The following is a 24897-nucleotide window of genomic DNA, read 5'->3' on the forward strand; positions in this document are numbered from 1 at the left end:
TAAAACTTTGTAGCTGTTATTCAATTGTTTTCCAGAGGGGTGCATCAATTTACACTCCCACAATAATACATGAGTTACTCATCACCCATGTTAATACCAAGAGAATGTATAATCTAAGTTTTGAATTTTTGCCAATCTAAGAAGTAAACAGTGGTATCTCAGTGTAGTTTTTATTTACATTTTTCTTATCTTTAGTGAGTGGTGGAGAGGTGTTCTTCTTAACATTGAAGAGGCATTTTCCTTTTCTATATGATCAATTCACATCTTTTGGTCGTTTTGGGGGGGTCATTTTTATATTATTGATCTCTAGATATCTTTATACTAGGAGGATTAACTAATCTCTTGTGACATGAGTTACAAATAAATATTTTTAAATAGATTGTTGTTTGATAGAACTTTCTCTTATGATTCATTAGTCTGTGGAGATGATGTTATGACTTTTTCTTTAGCATTATAAATATAGCAAATTTATATTAATTGACTTGTTAACACAGTACCACATTTTTTTCCATTCTGAAATTTTGTGATATAGTAATATTTTATAGAAATATTCTATATTTCTAGAAATACAGAATATTCTATATTTCAATGAAGTAGAAATACTTCATTGCTCTTTTTTTTAGTATGATTTATTTTTCTATATAGCATTAGAACCATCTTGGCATATACCCAATTAACAAAAAAATCTTCAGGGTGCCTGAGTCACCTCTGACTCTTGATTTTGGCTTAGGTCATGACTCCAAGGTCATGGCATTGAGCCCTGCATGGAGCTCTGTATTGAGCTTGGAGCCTGTTTAAGATTCTCTCTCTCTCTGCCCCGCTCGCACTCTCTTTCTCTAAAACAAAAAAATAAAAATGAAAATAAATCCTTCATATTTTTTGCTGGGATCATACTAAATTTGAACATTAATTTGAGGAGAATTAATTTTTTTCTTCATGTTGAATATTATTCAAATATTTTTATTGTTGTTCAGGTTCAGGAGAGTTTTAAATTTTTCTTTATGTAGGTCTGGAACATTTCTTGGTAATAGAGTTATTTGTTGTAATTTCATTTTTTAGATATTTATTTTTCATATTAACTTTTTGCCAGACTTCCATATTAAATAAGGTTTTTTGTCCATACCAGATACAAAATCGTAGAGTTTGAAAGTAGTGATAATTTCTCTTTTCCAATTTTTATAACTGAAAAATCTTAGTGTTAGTTGAAAGCATGTTTAGTGTTCTCTTAAATGCAAGTTTGACTTTTAGTATTACAAAGATATTCTAATATGTATTGTAATCATTGTAATACGTATCTTCTTGTTACTATTTTGTTTCTTTAGATTTTCTTTCAATTAACTATAGTTGCAGAAGTTTGCAAATATCTACAGGGTCTATAGAGATGGTCCAATGATTGTCTTTTTAGCTTTATTACTATAATAAATTGCCTATTATTAAATTTGCTAATATGAAGCCATTTTTGCATTCCTTAAATAAACTCTACTGTTCATAACACACTATTATTTTAATGTGCTATTTGAATCTCTATGATTTTAGTATTAAATATTCTTAAGTCAGATTGGCTTCCGCTTTTATGTGTGCAGTTCTAATCTGGTTTGATATTAATGTTATATTTGTTCCCCCCCCAAAGTGGAAATCTCTTTCATACTCCCTCCGTCCCTCCCTCCCTTCCTTCCTTCCTTCCTTCCTTCCTTCCTTCCTTCCTTCTGTCTTCTTTCTTTCTTTCTTTCTTTCTTTCTTTCTTTCTTTCTTTCTTTTCTTTCTTCCTTTCTTTCTTTCTTTCTTTCTTTCTTTCTTTCTTTCTTTATAGCTACACTTGTCTTGTGTTTACTCAGTTCATTGATGTCTCGCACCCTCACCAAAATTGATTTTTTATTTATGTATCATTGTAACTTATGTTTTCTAACCATTAATTCCATATTTTATCTTTATTAATTTTACATTACAGCTTTATTTCAGTTTATTTTCTTGTTCTCTATGATTTTTTTAGTATTATTATTGACTTATTTGCTTCATTTAAAAATGTTTCTATTGATCTGAATTTGAAGCTATGAATTTTTCTCTATGCATTATTCTATCAATATCCAAAAGATATTGATCTATAGTGTTTTCATTATTTTTTAAAGAAATTCTACCATTTCAATTTGATCATAAAAATAACTTGAGATAAATTTTATTTTAATTTCCCAAGTAATTGAGTCTTCTGGTTTTTTGAATTTCTTATTAATTGCTAATTTTATTGGATTGTAACCAGAAGATATAGTCAGCAATATAACCACTTTGGAAATATTACATTTTTCATAGTTAATTTTAGTCAATATTTTATAAGCATTTCTTAGAAAGCTATAATCTTTATTTCAGAGCAAAGCATTAAATATTTATAGATAAGATTTACCTCTTCATTGATAGTTTGTTTACTTGGTCTGTCATAGACTCAAAGAAGTCAATAAAACGTTACTGAAACCACAAGATATTTCTATTTCTGTGATGTTGCTGTCCTGTTGTGTGATGTCTAGAAATTCATAACTGTTTTGTCTTTATTGTGAATATTTTAATTCATAAGCATTATAAAATGTCCTTTTCCAAAACATTTAACTCTTTTGGTCTGAATTTCATCTTGTCTAATATAAAGATTGCATCCACCCTTGCTTCATTTGTGCATTTTTTATTTATACCTGTGCTCATCCTTTTAGTCTATTTTTTTCTGAATCACTCATTTTAATTGATTCTCTTTGATTTATGGTACAATCTTTGTATGATACAATCTGATAACGTTGTCTTTCAGTACTTAAATCAAACTCATTGACTTTCATTGCCTTGATGGCTATGTCTAGTCTTAATTCAATGCCACTTAATGTCATATTTTCTTTCTAGATTTTTTTAATGTTTATTTATTTAAAGAGAGAGAGAGAGTGGAGGTGAAGAGGGGCGAAGAGAGAGGGAGAGAGAGAATCCCAAGCAGGCACCATGCTGTTAGCACAGAGCCCCATGCTGGGCATGAACTCATAAACCATGAAATTGACCTAAGCTGAAATCAAGAGTCAGATGCTTAACCAACTGAGCCATCCAAGCACCCCTGTTTCTAGATCTTTTTAGTCTTTCAACATGATATATGTTTTCCTTTTTGGTTCATTATTTTTCAGCTAATACTTCTGATATTTCAGATTTTAATTTAAAATTATAATCTTTCTTGTTTTCTTCTATTAGTTCTCTTCCATGAACAATGAAAGATTTAGCAGATGTCCTTTTCCTTCTGCCCAAACACTCATCACCCCATGACTTAGTCAATTTTGACTTTCTTGGTGTTTAATGTGTGTTCTTAGATCTAATTATACTTCTATTACTTCATTTATCAAGTTTAAATATGGATGATCAGTGAAATTTATTCTCCCTCATTTTGCCAGTTGTCCATTTTCACATTGTCATATGGCATTCTCTTTCATTATGTTCTGTCACCTTCATCCCTACATTTGTTTAATCTTAGTCCTATAATTAAATACACTCAATAACCACCACATATCTTTTTGTCATAATGCCCTCAGGCATCTCTTGGCTGACTAAATTCACCTTCAGGTAGATTTTCATGAAGAATTCACGGGGAAAATATCAGCTGATCTCTTGCTTAATCGACGTCAGTAATCTTTATACAATTTGGCTTATCCACACATAATATTCATGCATTACATTTTCTTTCTATTTGGAGGATATTATATAGATATTTCTACGTTATTTTCTTAATTGAAGTGTGTCATTTGATGAATTTGAAACAAATCTAATATTTTTTCCTTTATTCTGTCTTACCACTTTTGCCTGAAATCTCAGTATTTTTCTTCACCCCCAAAATTCAGTAACTAATAAAGTTTAAATAAAATTGACCAATCTTGAATAATTCTCCCCAATTCAATGTTGCATTTTTTCAGTATGGTTGATTCAATGCATTTTTTAATTTAATATAGTTGTCTTGAATTATAACTTTTTAAAAAGTTTTTTCTTTTTTTTATTGCTTTTTGTCTTCAGAAATTTACTTTGGTTATGATAGAGATCATTTGCTAATTACATTTATTACTTTCTTTCTTGGCTATTTCAAATTTTTCTTATTTTCTTTTTTGTTTTGTTCATTTTCTCTCACAGCTTTCCTCTGACACTTGCTGTCTTTTCCTTAGTTTCCTAACTTCCTTGCATTCTTTCCTTTTTTTTTCAAAATTTCTTTTACATGTTTTGTTTTTTTTTTTTTTGAATTTTTCTTGATTTCTGCAAGCTATCCCTCCTATTGTCAAGCTATATCAATCCTATTCCTGCATTTCTACTTGGTAGTTTTCCATCATATGGAAAATTTCCTCTTTCAGTTTCTATTGTTTTATTAATTTACTCACTTGCTTTACATTTTCATCAGCTTTCTGGCAACCTTTTCCTGGTGCATGTTTTATATCTGTGGGTAGATTTTTCTCCTTTTACATTTTTCATGTAAAATCTTTGTGACAGTGCAATATCCAGTTCCTTTTCACACTGCTCATCAGTGAATGAGTTGAATTTTCCTGGGTCAGCAATCTGGGGAGATGACTAAACCGGAGGTTAGGTCAGGCGACAGGGTAGCCTTTCAGGTATCTTCTTCTCTGACTACTTCCAACTATTAGAGCTCCTCTTGTTTCTTTATATATAAATGCTCTCTCTTCTTTTCTTTTTTAGTATAACAGCTATTCTGAAAATAATCCTGCTCATCCCTGTACTTTACCTATGGTTTTATGAAGGGTGTAGCTTTTGAAATTAAAATAAGAAAACCTTGCCTCCACTTCAGAAAATAGGTTTTTACTGGAGTTTCCTCAGGTACTATATCACTTCGGCTTTCACTGCTCTGCCCTGATTCTTTTCTTTCATTGCTCCTACACAGCTTCTACCCATGTAAGCATTTCAGGAAGAAAACCTGTGGTGTTCGGGTGAGGTGGGGAGAGGTGTTTGATAGGTTTTGAGAATGAATTATTTGAAATGAGAAAAGAAATATTATATATAAGGTTTAAAAGTTATGCTTGGGCTAATAGACTGTGAATTTTTCCCTTCAACTAAAGGGAAGCCATATGATATTTTTAAGTGGTAGGATAAAAGCATTAGTTATCTTACATAATTAATCTTTGTTGACTAATTCTACATAAGTATATGTTATATATACATAGAAAAATATATGTATGTATATGCAAAATTATGTATATACATAATTTTTAAAATTAAAAAATTTTGAACTAATGAATATGGATTAAAATGATAATTATAGTTTTTCTCTGATGCAATAACAATGCATGCTCTTTAGAAAATTCTGGAAAACAGAAGTACAAATAAATCAGAAATTAAAAAATTTAAAATTTTGACCAGAATTACAAATGAATGCATACGTTATATTTTTTTATTGTTGTTGTTTTTAATATATGATTATTCTAAAATTGGAGTAATATTCTAAATATTGTGATCTCCACTTTATTCTTTTTGCATACATATTCTTTTAAATAAGATCTTTATAATGGATTCAATAGTATTCCATTGTATGAAAGTAGTATAATTCATGTTATTAACTCTCTATTCTGAGATAGGTGTTTTGACCCTGTAAATAGTATTGTACTCATTGTACGAGCGCATAAATTTTAGCATACTTCAAGTAGTACGATCTAAATAGTACTTTTAATGGATTGGAAAGAACGAAAGTCCTGGGACAGGAAATTCTACATATTTGTCACATATATTCTCAAACTGTACTCTATAAAGGTTTTATTACTTACTATTCTCATGATTAGACAAACTACTAATTTCTTTTTCTTTGAATCCTTGGTGAAAATAGGATTCATACTTTTTGACTGACTTGCCAGTTTGGTATATGGAGTTTGTAGAATATATGTAGAATTAAAAAAAATTATTAATGTTTATTTACTTTTGAGAGAGAGGGACAGAGACAGAGAGAGAGAGCATGAGCATGAGCAGGGGAGGGGGCAGAGAGAAAGGGAGACAGAATCTGAAGCAGGCTTCAGGCTCCAGGCTGCAAGCTGTCAGTCAGCACAGAGCCCGATGTAGGGCTTGAACTCATGAACAAGGAGATCATGACCTGAGCCTAAGTCAGATGCTTAACCAACTGAACCACCCAAGCATCCCTCCTATGGTCTCATCTTAATGTTATTTCACATTTTAAAAATTATTACAGAGATTAAGGGATTTTTCCCCTGAATTTGTGGTACATTTGCATTTCTGCTTTTATAATGCCCTGTTCATGCTCTATGGTTGGGTAGCTTTGGGCGCATTGCCCTTTTCTGGCAAAAAACCAAAAACAAAAACAAAAAACTTGATGAAAACTCATACATGGCAAGTAGCAGCCTTTTCCACATCATTGGTTTGCCTTTTAATTTTATTTGTCATTTCAGTATAGAATTTTAAGTGTTTATAAACGTATTGATATTTCCTTCTATATTTTCTTTTGTTTTTAAAGTCAAAAAGAAATTTTTCTTTTGAAAACTATAAAAATGTGGATATCTTTTATTCATCCTTGCATTTTTTTGAAATGTGACAATTATCACTTCTTTTATTTTATATTTATTTACTTATTTATTTATTTTTAAATATAATTTATTATTAAGTTAGCTAACATACAGTATATACAGTGTGCTCTTGGCTTAGGGAGTAGATTCCCATGATTCATTGCTTACATACGACACCCAGTGCTCACGCCAACAAGTGCCCTACTCAATGCCCATCACCCATTTTCTCCTCTCTCCCTGCCGCCAATCAACCCTTAGTTTTTTCTCTTATTTAAGAGTCTTTGATGGTTTGCCTTCCTCTCTGAACTTATTCTTTCCCCTTCCTTCCCCCATGGTCCTCTGTTAAGTTTCTCAAATTCCACATATGAGTGACAACATATGACATCTGTCTTTGACTGACTTATTTCACTTAGCATAATGCCCTCCAGTTCCATCCACATTGTTGCAAATGGCCAGACTTCATTTTTTTCTCATTGCCAGGTAACATTCCATTGTATATATAAACCACATCTTCTTTACCTATTCATCAGTTGATGGACATTTGGGCTCTTTCTATAATTTGGCTATTGTTGAAAGTGCTGCTATAAACATTGGGTCTTTTGTGGTTCCATTCAAATTTTAGGATTGTTTGTTCTAGTTCTGGGAAGAATGCCGGTGCAATTTTGATTGGGATTGCATTGAATGTGTAGATTGCTTTGGATAGTATTGACATTTTAACAATGTTAGTTCTTCCAATCCATGAACATGGAATATTTTTCTATTTCTTTGTGCCTTCTTCAATTTCTTTCATGAGTTTTCTATAGTTTTCAGCATACGGATCTTTTACATCTTCGGTTAGATTTATTCCTAGGTATTTTATGGTTCTTGGTGCAATTGTAAATGGGATCGATTTCTTGATTTCTCTTTCTGTTGCTTCATTATTGGTGTATAGAACTACAAACGATTTCCGTACATTGATTTTTTTTATCCAGCAACTTTGCTGAATTCATGTGTCAGTTCTAGCAGCTTTTTGGTGGAGTCTTTCAGGTTTTCCATTTAGAGCATCATGTCATCTGCGAAAAGTAAAGTTTGACTTCTTTGCCAATTTGGATGCTTTTATTTCATTTGTTGTCTGATTGCTGAGGCTAGGACTTCCAGCAATATGTTAAACAACAGTGGTGAGAGTGGACATCCCTATCGTGTTCCTGATCTCAGGGGGCAAGCTCTCAGTTTTTCCCCATTGAGGATGATATTAGTTGTGGGCTTTTCATATATTGCTCTTATTATGTTTAAGCATGTTCCTTCTATCCTGACTTTCTTGAGGGTTTAATTAAGAAGGGATGCTGTATTTTGCCCAATGCTTTTTTTTGCATCTATTAACAGGATCATATGGCTCTTATCCTTTCTCCTAGTAATATGATGCATTGCACTGATTGATTCGCAAATATTGACCAGCCCTGCAGCCCAGGAATGAATCCCACTTGATCATGGTGAATAATTCTTTTAATATACAGTGGATTGCCTTATGCTAGTATCTTGTTGGGAATTTTTGCATCCATGTTTATCGGGGATATTGGCCTATAATTCTCCTTTTTAGTGGGATCTCTGTCTGGTTTGGGAACCAAAGTAATGCTGGCTTCATAGAATGAGTCTGGAAGTTGTCCTTCCATTTTTTTTTTTTTTTTTGAAACCGCTTGAGAAGGATAGGTATTAACTCTACTTTAAATGTCTGGTAGAATTCCCCTGGGAAGCCATCTGGTCCAGGACTCTTATTTGTTGGGAAATTTTTGATAATTGATTCAATTTCTTCACTGGTTATGGGTCTGTTCAAAATTTCTATGTCTTTCCATTTGAGATTTGGTAGTGTGTGGGTGTCTAGGAATTTGTCTATTTCTTCCAGATTGTCCAGTTTGTTGGCATATAATTTTTCATAGTATTTTTAAATTTTTTTGTATTTCTGTGGTGTTGGTTGTGATCTCTCCTCTTTCATTGATGATTTTATCTATTTGGGCTCTCTCTCTTTTCTTTTTGAGAAATCTGGCTAGGCGTTTATCAATTTTGTTTATTTTTTCAAAACAAACAGCTCTTAGATTCATTGATCTGTCCTACTATTTTTTTTAGATTCTATATTATTTATTTCTGCTCTAATCTTTATTATATCTCTTCTTCTGCTGACTTTGGGCTTTCTTTGCTGTTCTGCTTCTAGTTCCTTTAGGTGTGTGGTTAGGTTTTGTTTTTGGGATTTTTCTTGTTTCTTGAGGTAGGCCTGGATTACAGTGTATTTTCCTATTCAGACTGCCTTTGCTGCATCCCAAAGGGTTTGGGCTGTCATGTTTTCATTTTCAGTTGCTTCCATATATTCTTCAATTTCTTCTTTAATTTCCTGGTTGACCCATTCATTCTTTAGTAGTATGTTCTTTAACCTCCATGCATTTGGAGGCTTTCCAAATTTTTTTGTAGTTGATTTCAAGTTTCATAGTGCTGTGATCTGAAAATATGCATGGTATGATCTCAATTCTTTTATATTTATTGAGGGCTTTTTTTTGACTCAATGTGTGATCTATCTTGGAGAATGTTCCATGTGCACTTGAGAAGAATGGGTGTTCTGCTGCTTTTGAATGAAAAGTTCTGAATATATCTGTCAAGTATTTCTGGTCCAGTGTATCATTCAGGGCCATTGTTTCTTCATTGATTTTCTGCCTAGATGATCTGTCCATTGTTGTAAGTGAAGTATTAAAATCCCTGAAATTACTGTATTCTTTTTTTTTTTCAGTATATGAAACTTATTGTCAAATTGGTTTCCATACAACACCCAGTCAGTGCTCATCCCAAAAGGTGCCCTCCTCAATACCCATCACCCACCCTCCCCTCCCTCCCACCCCCCATCAACCCTCAGTTTGTTCTCAGTTTTTAACAGTCTCTTATGCTTTGGCTGTCTCCCATTCTAACATCTTTTTGAAATTACTGTATTCTTATCAATAAGATTTGCTTATGTTTGTGATTACTTGATTTATATATTTGGGTGTTTCAAGTTGGGGGGCCTAAACATTTATAATTGTTAGCTTTTCTTGATGGATAGACCCTGTAATTATGATATAATGCCCTTCTTCATCTCTTGTTATAGACTTTAGTTTAAAATCTAGTTTGTCTGATATAAGTATGGCTACTCCAGCTTTCTTTTGATTTCCAGTAGCATGATAGATGGTTCTCCATCCCCTCACTTTCTTTTTTTTTTTTTTTTTTTAATTTTTTTTTCAACGTTTATTTATTTTTGGGACAGAGAGAGACAGAGCATGAATGGGGGAGGGGCAGAGAGAGAGGGAGACATAGAATCGGAAACAGGCTCCAGGCTCTGAGCCATCAGCCCAGAGCCTGACGCGGGGCTCGAACTCACGGACCGCGAGATCGTGACCTGGCTGAAGTCGGATGCTTAACCGACTGCGCCACCCAGGCGCCCCTCCATCCCCTCACTTTCAATCTGAAGGTGTCCTCAGGTCTAAAATGAGTCTCTTGTAAACTGCATATAGATGGATCATGTTTTTTTTTACCCATTCTGATACTGAATGTCTTTGGATTGGAGCATTTAGTCCATTTACATTCAGAGTTATTATTGAAAGATATGGATTTAGTGTCATTGTGTTATCTCTAGGTTTCATGCTTGTGGTGATGTCTCTGGTCCTTTGTAGTCCTTGCAGCATTCTACTCACAGAGTCCCCCTTAGGATCTCTTGTAGGGCTGGTTTAGTGCCCATGAATGCCTTCAGTTTTCATTTGTCTGGGAAAACTTATATCTTTTACTATTCTGAATGACACCCTTGCTGGTTAAAGGAATCTTGGTTGTACATCTTTTGTATTCAGCACATTGATTATTTCTTGCCACTCCCTTCTGGCCTACCAAGTTTCAGTAGATAGGTCTGCTACTACCCTTATGCATCTGTCCTTGCAGGTTAAGGCTTGTTTGTCCCTAGCTGCTTTCAGAATTCTCTCTTAATCTTTGTATTTTGTCAGTTTCACTATGCTATGCCATGGTGAAGACCTATTCTTACTGAATATGAAGGCAGTTCTCTGTGCCTCCTGGATTTGGATGTCTGCTTCCTTCTCCAGATTAGGAATGTTCTCAGCTATAATTTATTCAAGGAAACCTTCTGCTCTTTTCTCTCTCTCTTATTCTTCTGGAACTCCTATGATACAGATATTATTACATTTAACTGAATCACTTAGTTCTCTAATTCTCCCCTTGTGGTCCAGTATTTTCTTATCTCTCTTTCTCAGCTTCATCATTTTCCATAATTTTATCTTCTATTTCACCTATTCTCCTCTCTGCTTCCTCTATGCTTGCTGTAACTGAATCTAGTTTATTTTGCACCTCACTTACAACATTTCTTCATTCATCATGACTTACTTATTTGTTCCTTGATAGGAACAATTAAACATTGTAGTCTTATATTTCAAAATTTACTATATTCACTCACATATTTTCTGTAAACTTAAAAATATTTTGCCCAGTTCTAACAAAATGCCATGGAATTTTTTATTTTGGCAGCATTAAAACTATATATTTATTGGGGCACCTGTGGTTCAGTCACTTAAGTGTCTGACTCAATCTAGGCTTAGGTCATGATCTCACCATTAATGAGACTGATCTCTACATCCGGCTCTGCATTGACAGTGAGGAGCCTGCTTGGGATTATCTCCCTCATTCGCTCTCTACCCCTCCCCTGCTCACTTGCATGTGCTTGCAGCTTGCTCTTTTTCTCTCTCTCTGTCTCAAAATAAATAAATTAAAAAAAAAAAACTAAAAATTTATTTAGGTAGAACAGATTATCAGAAATATTGAATTCATATTTCCCAAATTGTATACTTTTCTTTAAATTATTTTATAATTCTTTTCCTCTACTATGCACACACAAATGCATGTATATGATTTTTCTAATTTCTTTATCTCACTAAAAAAAAGGCAGTCAATTTCCTTAGGAAATTATTCAAAAATTTTCAACAATTATATCGGTTATTTTTACACCATTTTTCTTTAGGGAGCTTGTTGTGAAAAATATATTATTGTATTAATTGTTTTTTTCTTTTTGAGCTTTTACTTTTGTTTCAAAATCTAAAAAAATTTTAAAAACTCAACATTTTTGGTTCATTTTATTTTAAACAATAAAATATCATTAAATATAGATTTTCAGATGGCTTAACTTTACAAAAATTATACAGTTATATGAATAAATTGATTTTATCCTTTTCTTGATAAGGTTATAAATATTAATTGCCTTATGATATCATATAACGTATATATGCCTGTGTATTTGATGAATCACAACACAAATGACTTTCATATGTAGGGCCCAGATTCCTATATTAATTGCAGTTATTTTTGTAGACCAAAATATCTAATGTTGTTATTTATGTTTTAGGTTAGTGGGATGGTTTGGCCATGAACTCAGCACCAGATTTAAGATGGATAACAGTAAGTGTATTCAGTTTCACTTCACAAGTCATTTTATTTTACCTTTATTTCAATTTTCATCTGTCTTTGTATGGCATGTAATATACATGCCTCATGGAGAGTGCACTTTGAAAATGCCACTGAGAATTCTTAAAATAAGAAATGACATTTCCAGAGTGTAAGACTAAGTGTTTGTAGATTTTAGCATCATTTTGAGTCTATCCCTCTGTAGGGAAGTAAGTGGAAATGAGCTGTAATGTATAGGATTCATATCTCATCAATATTGAGTACCCAGAACATCAGGAAGTGAGGGCAGGAAAGAATTTTTGGCTTGTAGTCAGGCCCAGAGAGACTTGGATGTCAATTCTACTTTGCTGCTTAATAATTTTGTGATGCTGCACAAATTATAACTTCTTGGGATTTTTTTGTTTTTTGTTTTATTTTCCTTCTTGCATATCTAATGTGAATAATAATATCCAATTCAGGGTTTGGTTTGAGGGTAAGACAAGTTCAAAGCTGTAAACCAAGCAGCACATAGCAGTGCTATTTAATAAATGTTCACTTTATGTCTCTCTTTTTCCAATTTTTCTTCCTTCTGTGGCTTTTGCCACACACGAAACAATGGCAGTTGAACCCCAGCAGGTAGAAATGAAATTTCAACACGTTCAGGGTTCTCCCAAACTGCCCTGCTTCTTTTTCCTGAGTGACTCCCATCTTCAATCATGTGGGATACAGAAAGCTTCATAAGTGTTTTGAGAGTCTTCAGTTCAACTTGATCCTTCAGACTACTACTAACCTGAGTTACTATTTTAAATATATTCATATTTGCAAAAACCAAGATGCAAAAGATCAAGACGGGCTCTTCCAGTCAAATCAAGAAACGTGCATTTTATCTTGGCTGCTGGAATAGTTAGCTCTGTTATGCCTGTTGCCTACACTCTTTGTGTTGGCTTTTCTTATCTGTAAATGGGAGAATTGGACTAGATCGAGAGTGGGGAAAGTTTCTCTGTGAAGGGCCAGAGAGGAGACATTTTAAGTTTTGGGGGCTATACTGTCTCTGTGGCAAATGTTCAGTTCTGCCATTGTAGTGCTAAAGCAGTCATAGACATACATAAATGAATGAATGTGACTACATGTTCCAATGAAACTTTATTTACAAAAACAAGTCAAGGGCCACATTTGGTCCTCAGTACATAGCTTGTTGAGCCCTGGATTAGATGCATCTCTAAAGACCTAGAATATTCTAATGCTCTTTTAGTCAGTTTTAGCTTTAATTTGATCTCCAACGAGCAGTCTTAACGCTATTGGACTTAACTTGCTACTATTCAATCTAATTGATTCTAATTAGGATAATACCTGCTATTAAATTACCTTTTAAATGTATCATACTTAGGCAGATCATTTTTTTAAAAGCCTTTTTATTATTATTATTTTTTCCCTAGGAGAAGCCACTTGACCTAATAATACTAGTGCTAGAAGTCACCTTCATAGGTCATTTAATTTATATTCCTGCCTTTGGATGACATTACAATTACAAACTATTAAAATTTTGATTTTTTTTCTCTCACTGATATGGTTTCATAGTAGAAAAGCAAAGCATGGGGTAGGTTAAGGAATGCTGGCTTGGGAGTGTGGAAGGACAGAGAATGAGGTACAGAAAATCTTCTTTAAGAGGTCATTTTTATATCTCTAAGGGCTCTAGTATTTGGTAGGCTGCTAAGAAAGTGGGGCAGGGGAGAGAGACATTGCAAGTGAAGGGGAAATATGCCAGTATTCTAGGTCCACAGAGTTTCTCTTAAATATCTCAGAAATCTTAGAAATAAAAGTTTTTAAATCTTGTTCTTCTCTCTACTATAGTGTCATAAAAAATCCATGAAGGACACTTTTCAAGGTACATTCTATAAAAATGACATGATGTTAATTTTTCAGAACTGCAATTAATCCCTGGGGTTAGTGGATTTCGAATTTCAAATCCTCCCATTTTGTTGGTCTGTTCCTTACATGCTAGTTTAGAGGTAAGTGAACTATGCTTTACCCTTCTCATATCTTTACCTTTTTCTTTACCTGACTGTGACATGTTGTAGGACCTTCTTTGCTAAAGAGCAAGATTAATGTTCATTATGTATAAACAATGGTCAAAAGCTGGTATTCTCCTTTAGGACAATGACTCTGTGCTAACTGACATCTCTTATCTATGTGTCCAGCCCCAGCACTGTGCTTGGTACATAATAAATGTTGTTGGCACTTAATAAATGTTAATTGGAACTGATTTGGGGATACATATTTTTAGTTCCTCTTAGAATTTGTGTGACCTTAAAGAATTTGCTTAATCTTCTCTTGGTGTCTCTGTGACAAAATAAGCATGCAATATTTAGTTCTTGATTATTTCACTCACTCAACATTTACTTATTAGGAAAGTATTATGTGCCAGATATTGTTGTGATTACTGGAGACTCTGTTTCTTCTGGTTCTGTGAGTCAACGAACTCACCAAGTGCCACATGATAGAACTATAGGAAGACATACTTTAAGGAAAAAAATACAAATAATCCGAGTAAACCAAAGAATGAGAAAGGTTGTCTCATAAGTTAAATGGATTTCTTTTTTTTTACTGGAGTGTCTATTCCATCATATTCTTGTATAATCTCTCTACTGTTAGTAGCTCAATATATATTTTTTAGTAAATGAATGTTTTTAGTTAAAATAACATTAGTTTCACCCTAAATAATAATATCCAAAGAATCAATTTGGTTTCAAATATTTATATCTACCTTTCCATCTATTTATATAGATATATAGATACCTACCTTGTCCTTTTATATCTATATTATATTCATATCCATATCAATATAGCTTAATTATTTGATATTAATTAATTTCAGAATGAGACTAACTTGGGACACCTGGGTGGTTCAGTTGATTAAGCATCTGACTTCGGCTCATCTGATCTCACAGCTGGTTCTTTTGAACCCCGTGTAGGCCTCTGGCTGACAGCTCAGTGCCTGGAGCCTGCTACGGATTCTGTGTCTCCCTCTCTCTGCCTCTCCCCTGCTTATGCTCTGTCTGTGTCTCTCTCTCTAAAAAATAAATAAAACATTTTAAAAAATTAAATAAAAAGAATGAGACTAAATTTACTTAAGGAAATATATATTGTAAATAATTATATCCTATATAATTAATAATAACATCAATACACATATTAAGTAAATATACTTATACACATACACTAAAGTAAAATATATTTTAGCTAAATGTGTTTTTTTCTAACAGAGATTTTAAATATATAGGTATTCAAAAAAGAATTTGACTTATTAAATTTAAAGTCTTTTAAAATCATCTGGTTTTTGATATTTTATGAAATTCTATTGTGGAGTGTTCCAGGATGAATGACTAGATAAAGACTTCCAAAATCTCTAAACCTAAATTTTAGGATTCTGCGAACACATATAGCAGTTTCTCACTTTGGCCACTGGATGGCAATGTAAAGTACTTTTTTTTTAATAGAACTTCACCACTGATAGTGGTAATCAACTCATTTCACTTCATCTCAATTTAAAGACCATCTACTCAATGTGGCCACTAGATGGAGCTTGTGTTGTTTTCACTTTTTGGCAGATTTTTTTTTTTTTTTTAAACTGAAAATAGACCCAGTAACAAGATTTTTCAGCCAGTGGGAAAAAAAGTTTTTAAAAATTTTTGGGGGGTGAGGAGGGATAGAATCTGCTTAGCAAGTCAGATAATGGTATTTGAATTATTTTTATAATATCTATTCAGAGAAAACTTCTGTTAAACGTTTTAAAATGATACACAGTTTTTCTCACTTTGCAAGTTTGTCTCAGGGAGAAGGTGAGTTACCATAGGAAAAGCACCGAGGTGTACCTTAGGAAGAACTGGTACTTGACGTTTTGTCCTCTGATTTTCCTTACCTTTGCAAATGAGTTCTCAGCCAGATCTGGAAATTTTCTTTTAGACACTCTAACTTTGGTATGTTTTCGCAGTGGGTGGTGTCAAGTACTTACCCCTTCTGCCATGAAAAAGAAGTCACATTCTCAATTTTCCTGCCACTAGTCCCCTAGGCTAGGCTTGAATGATAAAAAGCTTGGAAGTATTTATCACCGTATTACGCTGTATTGTAGCCACCTAGACAAGGTTTTTATTTTCAGCTGGAATCTGAAGATTGATTGAGTTTTTTTTTTCTTTAACATCTAAACAAATAACAAAAGGATCCCAAAGGCCACAAGAGTGGATATGTACTTCTCTTACCGCTTAAGTATTTTTCTGGAGCCTCTTAGAAATATCTTAAGTAAATGGTGCTTGGTGGCTCAGTTGGTTAAAGCGTCTGACTCTTGATTTCAGCTCAGGTCATGATCTCAGGTTGGTGGGATGGAGCCCAGTGCCAGGCTCTGCACTGTCAGCCTGGAGCCTGCTTGGGATTTTTTCTCTCCCTCTCTCTCTGCCCCTCCCCTGCTCATGCTCTCTCTGTTGCTCAAAATAAATAAATAAAAACTAAAAAAGAAAAAAGAAAGAAATACTGTACTTAAGCTATTCACTGCTAAGCCTACATTCTAACCAAAATTATCATTAGGTAAGCAAAAGTTGTGTTGAAGAAAGTGTTGAAATTCTTCCTCCCCATCATAAATTGCAAAATTCTGAAATTACAAAACAATGCATGTCATTCTTCTTATTCTTTACCTAACTGTTAAAATGTTCTACTCCCTCGATGCCAAGTGGGTAAGCATCGGTGTAGCAATCATATTGCTACTGTGCTTAAGTTATTGCATTGAAAGAGATAGGTGATTGAAAAAGTTTGAATCAATGAGAGAAATATGCATGAATCACAGTGCCTGTCTTTGTTGTAGCTACTTCTCTTTCAAAAAATATTCTGCATAGTCAAATACCAATTAGAGGAGAGATTCTAAACTTAAGAATCAGTGTACATGGATGGATACGATCTCAGTTTTGCAACACAGTGATTTTTTACAAGTATTAATATGGTTTTGTTTATAATGACATGTGCCTCCAGTTGATTGATAACATGAAAAATAGCACCTTGTAATCAATTTCAAACTGTCCTTTGTTTATATTAGTGGCTCTTAATCATTTGTATTATATATTTATATGGTACAAATGCATATGGTAAAATATGGTACAAATTTTACATATAAAAATATGTGGATCAATAGAAACTAAGGTAGGAACCAGGAGGCATACACTCTATCCCTCACTGAGGCACCAAGTATGACCTTAGACAGGTGACAACTTTCTCTTTACTATATATATACTCTTGAGTTCATTTGTCTCATTTTTAAGATGAAGATGTTTAGACCAGAGTATTTCAGAAGTCTCCTCAATCTTTTCAATTGCTAGCTTGAAATTAAAAATACATCTATTTTATTTTGTAGGGTCATACTTGCATGCAATGATAAGTAGACAATTTTTAGAACATTTCAGTATATGAATTTATAATGAAGTAAATAGCTCCAAAATACAAAATTAGAGTGTTCAATTAAAATACACATCAAGTAGGGCGCGTGGGTGGCTCAATCACTTAAGCGTTCAACTTTGGCTCAGGTCATGATCTCACATTTCATGAGTTTGAGCCCCACGTTGGGCTCTGTGCTGATACCTCAGAGCCTGGAGCCTGTTTCAGATTCTGTGTCTCCCTATCTCTCCGCCCCTCCCTCCCTCATGTGCGTACAGGTTCTCTCTCTCTCTCCCTCTCTCTCTCCCTCTCAAAAAATGAATAAACATTAAAAAAATTTTAAATACAAATCAAATAAGGAGAAATGTACTATGTGTTTCCTCAGAAAGTTATTAGGCAGCCAATTTTAAGAACTGAAGAGAAAAAAATGCAACAATTGAAAATGTCATGCTATACTTCTTTTTCCGGTTTAAACTTATCTAACTTATCTAGCTTTGTAATCTTTTTGCTCAGTAAGAAAAATAACCCGAGTAGTTGAAACTCTGCCAAGAATTGTTATAAGCTGAATATTTTTAACCTACAGTTTTCATTTTTTTATTTAAAAAAATCGTCCTTTCTCAATACTGAAAGCATAGAAATAATGAGAAGCTAAAAAGAAAAGAAGATATTTATTCTATTCTCCAGTTAACTCCTATTATCCCCTCTTAATATTTTTATGTGATGCCTCAAAAGAGACCTTTACACCCTCTGACAGGATTTTAAGAGTGCCTAACCATGCAGCTGCCCTTACTGTGGTTTAATGATGGAAAATGGTTTCATATTTTAAAGTTATTTCATTATCAAAGAGTAACAGTATGTCAAAATTGAAACCGTCATAAAAAAATTTAACTTTAGTTTCTAGTTATCAGAGAAATCTGCAAGAACAAAATCTCCTTAAAAAAAAACAATAAAGTTAAATAATATTCCCCCAAGTCTTACTAACCTATAAACACAAATGAAATATCATTAAAGGTAGTACTTCGCACATTGCTCTTACCTGTCTCTTATGGGGCTTATAGTAGAACCAGAAAGTTTTTCAGAATTATTTATAAATGAAATTTACCTTGAATTACTATTAATGTCCAAAGAGAAGATTGGAAAAATTCCTCTCCTATTCTTTTATTCCTATCCTGGCAACCAAACCACATGTGGGTGGTGCCTTGCCTGTCCCTGCTCCTGCCCTTTACGAGATTTGTTTCTAGACCCAGGCCCTCTTGATCCAAACAGGCTTCTGTCTTCTGAAGAATGTCTTCTGAAACAGACACCACACCCTACTTGTAGCAAACTCTCTTCCATAGTCTGCAACATCTGGCTGCAGAGAGACAGATACCATTCTATCCTGTTTCTCTTCTTTTCCTTGGGTACTGTTACCATCAATACAACTCCCTTGGTCTCCTTCAGCCAAATCCATACCTTTCATGCAATATAGGTCATTTGCCCAAATGGTTTGAGTTCTGTTAGAATGCCTGCTCACACATGCCACATGTATATACCAAAATAACTATTTTCACAAGCTTCATAAAGTCTAGATGTCACTGAGTGACCCTATCTTAGCTCTGTGGCATAACATGATACAGAAAAGGGATATTAAGTGACATGCCAGTGCATCACGCTCTGTTTGCAGTTCATTCAGTTCTTATATGTAGGATATATTTTTAAACTCTACTTGACCTTAAGAGATAAGCTAGAAAAGCCTGTCTGTTCTGACCTCTAATGTTCCAATACCAGTTATTGTGTGCACTTGTCACTCATCTTAATATAAGAAACTTCAGGCAGCAAATGGCAGTATTTTCACACCAGTGCTAGAGTTTAGCAGGGGAAAAAATGATGAAAGAAGGAAAGATAAAAAGGAAGAGAGAGGGAGGAAAAGAGAGACAGAAAGACACACAGAGAGAGAAGCAAACCTAACTGCCTCAGTACTAACATATGTATTATCTAACAGAAAAAAAATGGTTTCATCATAATCAATTGGGACATGTTTTCACTAGTTTTTAGTGGTGAAAGCCCAAATATATATGTTCATTGAATAACTATGGTTTCATGGTTTGTTTCCCTGACTGACAAAACTGAACTTTATTATTTAACTGTTTGTTTGCTTACTGTTATGCTGGGGAGATTTAGGAATGAGTAAAAACAATTATAAATAATGTTGATAACACTTCCTTCCATATATACACGGGTGTTTAACTCTTATTATACTTTGGTGTGGACCAAAATACTTTGTATCAGAATCAAAAAAAAAGTCTTCTTGATTATGATTGTGTAAAATGGCTTTGGGAAAAGGTTTGACTTTCATGATCTTTAAATGCATTTATTAAGGTATGTTTTACTTGTACTAATTATACTGAGCTAATGTAAAGTAACTGTATAGGAACACTATAGTACCTTACTTTTCCTTCTTCTTTAGCAAGTATTGTTTAAATGACATTTATACAGTTTTTCTGTCACGGAAACCTTTCCATTTGGCTTTTAACGGCCAAGCATTTAACAGAGGATATGTTTTTACAAAGGATAGTCTAAAACGGGATGTTTTTGGAAAGGTCAAAAGTGCGCATTTCCTTTTTTTTTTTTCAGTTAATTTTTGCTTCTTTGCAGATCAACAAGACACTGTTAATCTGATTGTTTCTCATTCTGTAGATCTTTAAGCAAGCGACTATGAAAGCATTGAGGAGAAAATCTGTTTTGCTAACTGGTTATCTGGAATACATGATCAAGCATTACTGTAACAAAGATAAAGCAGATACCAAGAGACCATTTGTGAACATAATTACTCCATCCTGCATAGAGGATCGTGGCTGCCAGCTAACACTAACCTTTTCTATTCCAATAAAATATGTATTCCAAGAACTAGAAAAACGAGGAGTGGTTGTAAGTATACCTCTTGCTTTGCTACCAGGTTTTCTCTCTGGGTGGCACGTTGGGGTTCTTTGGTTAATTCACTGTTGCATGTTATTTCATGAGTCAGTTTGAGAGGATAGATTATGTGTCAGCTAAGCATGTGTCACTGTGTTAATTGAAGGGCATAGAGATCTGTCATTTCTGATAAAAGGGATAAAAGGGAAGAAACCACAAATTTTGGATGAGGAACCAGCCTTCCATAATTTATTCATTCTTTTTATTACAGTTTGAGCAGGAAAAAAAAAATGGTTTCATCATAATCATTCAGGACATGTTTTCCCTAGTTTTTAGTAGTGAAAGCCCAAATAATATATGTTCGTTGAATAACTACAATTACAGAACATAATATGGTGGAAGAGGAGGAAAAAAATCAGTCTTATTTAGTTGTTTGATTGAGCCAAGTCATTTTCAAACCTGTCATTTTAGTAAGAAGAGAGCTGTAAACACATCTCAGGGATGTTAACATTGTATGAAATAATTTTTTTTTTAAACGCTTGGACCTAAGTGGTCATTCTATTCTCTTGAAGAAAATAAATGTTAATAGGGTGATTTCAGGAAAAATGGTGGTCGTGTATCTATTTCCAGTAACCATGTAATTTAGGAATTGCTCCACTCATGTCCTCTCTCTCTCTCTCTCTTTTTTTTAAAAAAAGAGCATGAGTTGGGGCAGAGGGAGAGAGAGAATCTTAAGCAAGCTCCATGCTCAACATGGAGCCTAGCCTGATGCAGGGTTTGATACCATGACCCTGGGATCATGACTTGAGCTGAAATCAAGAGTCAGACATTCAACTGACTGAGAAACCCAGGTGTCCTGGTCCACAAACTCTTGAGGAGAGGTTATCTCAGATTCCAGAGGCACAAATCCATATGTTAGTGTTCCAAGTCAATTTCTACCATTTGTAAGCTGTGTGCTCCTGGAAAGTTTGCTCACATCTCCTGGCTTGAGTTTTCTCATCTGGATTTTGGGTGCAAATTACTTGTCTCCAAAATTTGTTATGGGAATTAAATAGTCCAGCACAAATAAACAATTTATTGTATTGTCTAACCCATAGTGAGGGTTTCTTAAAGATTAATAATAGTGATCTTCAGGCTAGACCAAATTATCTGGGTCCATTTCATGACATTTCAGGGATACAGCCAATTCTTTACCTGTGAGATTAAGGATTAGAGGATTATGTAAATATAATTGACTAAAACTCTCTAGGTGTCAAAGAGGTTATCATTCATTTCTTTTTTTCATTTTTATTTATGTATTTTTGATTTTAAAGAGAAAGTGAGAGAGAGCACAAGTGGGGGAGGGAGGCAGGGGGGGTGGGAATTGAATGTTAAGCAGGGTCCATGCTCAGCAGGGAGCACAATGAGGGGCTCAATCCCAAAACCCTAGGATCGTGACCTGAGCCAAAATCAAGAGTCAGATGCTCAACTGACTGAGCCGCCTAGCACCCCATTTTATTTATCTACTTTTATTTTTAAGGTTCTCATTTATTCTTTTATTTTTTTTTTATTTTTTAAGTTTTTTATTTATTTTGAGAGAGAGTGAGAGCACAAGGGGAAAGGGCAGAGAGGAGAAACAGAATCCTAAGAGCCTGCGCAGAGCCCAATGTGGGGCTGGAACTCATGAACCGTGAGATCATGACCCAAGCCAAGATCAAGAGTAGGACACTTAGCCGACTGTGCCACCCAAGTGCCCCTAAAGTTCCCATTCATGTAAATGTGCTCAAGGGTTCCAGGCTCTTAGAGTCTCCCCACAGATAAATTGCAGACATGACTTACTGGATGCTTCAAGAGGATGAATGCTGAAGGAATGCACTTTGGTGGGATCCTCATGATTTTCACTTATATTTTAACTATTATTAAGAGGAGAGTTCAAATAACACAGAAACATTGTATTTTACTAAAATTGACAAAAGGCTTATATATTAAGTTTTAGGGAAATCGGCATGATTGCTTTATGCAGTTTTATCTTGAATGTAGATTTTCATTATGTGAAAAGTGCTAACATTCCTGTGGCTTTATTTTCTCCACCACAGTGTGACAAACGGGATCCAGATGGCATCCGAGTGGCTCCAGTTCCTCTCTACAACTCTTTTCATGATGTTTATAAGTTTATCAATCTACTTGCTTCTGCGCTTGACTCTGCAGAAACCAAAAATACCAGTGTTCTCTAGAACAACTTAAGTAGTACTAAGAGCTACTATATTTTATTATTTTTGTTCTTATTTTAATAATTGGAAATTTTTTCAAAACCAATTGCACATAACTGGCAATGAATCATTTAGTTTACAGAAAGATCTGATATATTTTCTCTAAATGTCTGGGGTTCTGAGGTATCCACATGTCTGTTCAATTTCTCCATGCGTGGTGGATCAAAGTTTTCATTGGTCCAAGTATTATGTATACAGTCTTAGCTAGCTGTCACATTTCATGGTCAGTGAATGTTTTATGCTGATTTAATTTATAATTTGACTGACAACTTCATAATATATGTGCAATTTTTTGTGTCAATTTTAGAAATGTCGCTTTAGTTTTAATTTACCAAAGAGGTTCTTATAGTCACTGTAATTTCACAGTCTGATATATGTATGATTTTGCAGTATTCCATCCAACTCTAATCTAAAGAACAGAAAATACATTTTCTAGGGTAGTAGCTTTCAAATATTTTGACCACAGTCCACACTAAGAAATATGTTTAATATCAGATACCAGTATTTATATGTGTTTATGTCTTATTTTATTGATTCTAATATACAAACTTTTATCATATTTCAACATCTGTGAAAGAAGAATTTTTTCAATTTTCAATCAATGATTCTTACATTGCTACTGACCACTCTTTCATGTTACCATCCTTGACATTAGCACGCTTCTCACAATGAATAGATAGCATCTTAGATACGATATTTTTTAATGGTATGTATACCAAAAGCAAAAGTTTCATAAATCATTAGTGCTCTGCTATTTATTATTCATTTTATCTCATCACATCAAATTCTGGTTGAAACTCATTGAACCTATTTGCCCACTGACTCTTGGATCCTAATTCATTTTTCAAGGTTGTCCCTTTTTCTAATGTTATCACTATTGCTTTTTTGTTTGTTTGTTTGTTTTAATGGGAACCTCTCTTAATAGAAGGCTATTTTTTAAAGAGTTTATTTATTTATTTTGAGAGAAAGAGATAGACAGTGTGAGTGGAGGAGGGGCAGAGAGAGAGAGCAAGGGAGAGAATCCCAAGCAGGCTCCACACTGTCAGCTCACCTCCTGATGTGGGGATCGATCTCCCAAACAAGGAGATCATGACCTGAGCCAAAATCAAGAGTCAGGACACTTAATGGACCAAGCCACCCAGGTCAACCCTCCACCCCCCATAGAAAATGTTACTCTGTCTCTGAAACAGTGAAATAAATCACCCCAAGATATTGGCAATTGAGAATTAGAATTAGCAAATGAGAGCTTCATCTCTCAACCTCTAACCCAAATCTATGGCCCTTTCTTTCCTCCAGGAAAACTACAGTTACACTCAGCCCTGTTGGACTTCCCTGGTTTTCAGTTGTTGATACTGCAACCACTACTCATGAATTGGCAAAACAGTCTACATTTATATACATGGGCAGCAAGAAAGAGTGACTGCAATGTAATCATTGTCCCTGATGAACAAATTTGAATGGAAATAACTTACACAACCGCTAGAGTTAAATAAAAAGATGCAGGACAGACACCAATGCCAGCAACTATTGATATTTATTGAATAGTCACCACGTACCATGTATTGTGCTAATCTAGTTATACATTATCTTACTTATTTGAGTGGTTGCATAACTGCTTTAGCAAAGCTGCCGCCTCCAACTTTTGGCAAAACTCATCTTTGTGGATGGAAAAGTTCTCAAAACCCTAAAATTCGACTATATACAACTTCATGTAGGAGAAATCGTTGTGAAGCTCACAGATGTAAGCAAAACAGACATGGTTTCAGCTCTCAGGGAGCATGTAGCTTAGTGGGAGAAATGGGTAGTAAATATATAAACACCCAAATAAACATATGATTACAAACTGTAAGTTTTATGAAAGAAAAACAGATGATACTGTAAGAAAAATCTCAAGGGTATTAATTAGATGGTCAAGTAAGGGGAGGTATATGGTAGTGCTTATAACTTTAAATTCTAAAATATCAGGCTAATCACATTAAAATTGCATCAAGTTATACATACAAACCATTTAAAGCATACTCAGCACTATGTCATGCGGGTTAAGAAACAAAGCATCAGAAATTCCCTTTCTCCCTGCTTGCATTCCCATTTCTCCCCAAATCCGGATTTAACCATCAAATCATATTTCGTGTTAACCATTTCCTTACTTCCATTGAAGTATTACACCTATGTATGCACCATAAAATATACATTAGCTGATTTTGCCCGTGTGTGAACTTCATGTAAATTTAATTGTGTTGTTTATATTCTGCCTCCTTTGCTCAGTGTCAGGTTTTTGAGATTTATCCATTTTCATCCATTTTCATTGCTGCTCAGTGTTCTCGTATATATTTGGGGTTATTAGTTTATTCTACTACTAGTGAACATTTGAATTCTTCCCAATGTCTTTAATATTGCAA

At 34.1% G+C, this 24897-nt stretch overlaps 1 protein-coding gene across 3 annotated transcripts in view; it reads left to right on the top strand.

Annotated features, from left to right (window-relative positions):
- The window catches only part of KYNU (kynureninase), a 115331-nt gene extending 90634 nt beyond the window's left edge, over positions 1–24697 (top strand). For 2 of the 3 annotated variants that reach the window (XM_086718491.1, XM_025935306.2), the window contains 4 exons: positions 11905–11957; positions 13866–13951; positions 20034–20264; positions 22325–24697. In XM_086718491.1, coding sequence (XP_086574617.1) covers positions 11905–11957; positions 13866–13951; positions 20034–20264; positions 22325–22462 — 508 coding nt within the window. In that variant the 3' untranslated portion in view covers positions 22463–24697. Of the gene's footprint in view, positions 1–11904; positions 11958–13865; positions 13952–14817; positions 15022–20033; positions 20265–22324 lie in introns of those variants that run through there. The other variant, XM_086718492.1, reaches the window with a different exon arrangement.
- Positions 24698–24897: the final 200 nt, after the last annotated feature.

The sequence above is a fragment of the Puma concolor genome, chromosome C1 (genome assembly GCF_028749965.1).
Source record: "Puma concolor isolate L17-30 chromosome C1, mPumCon1.1.hap2, whole genome shotgun sequence".
In the NCBI taxonomy this organism is placed as follows: Eukaryota; Metazoa; Chordata; class Mammalia; order Carnivora; family Felidae; genus Puma; species Puma concolor.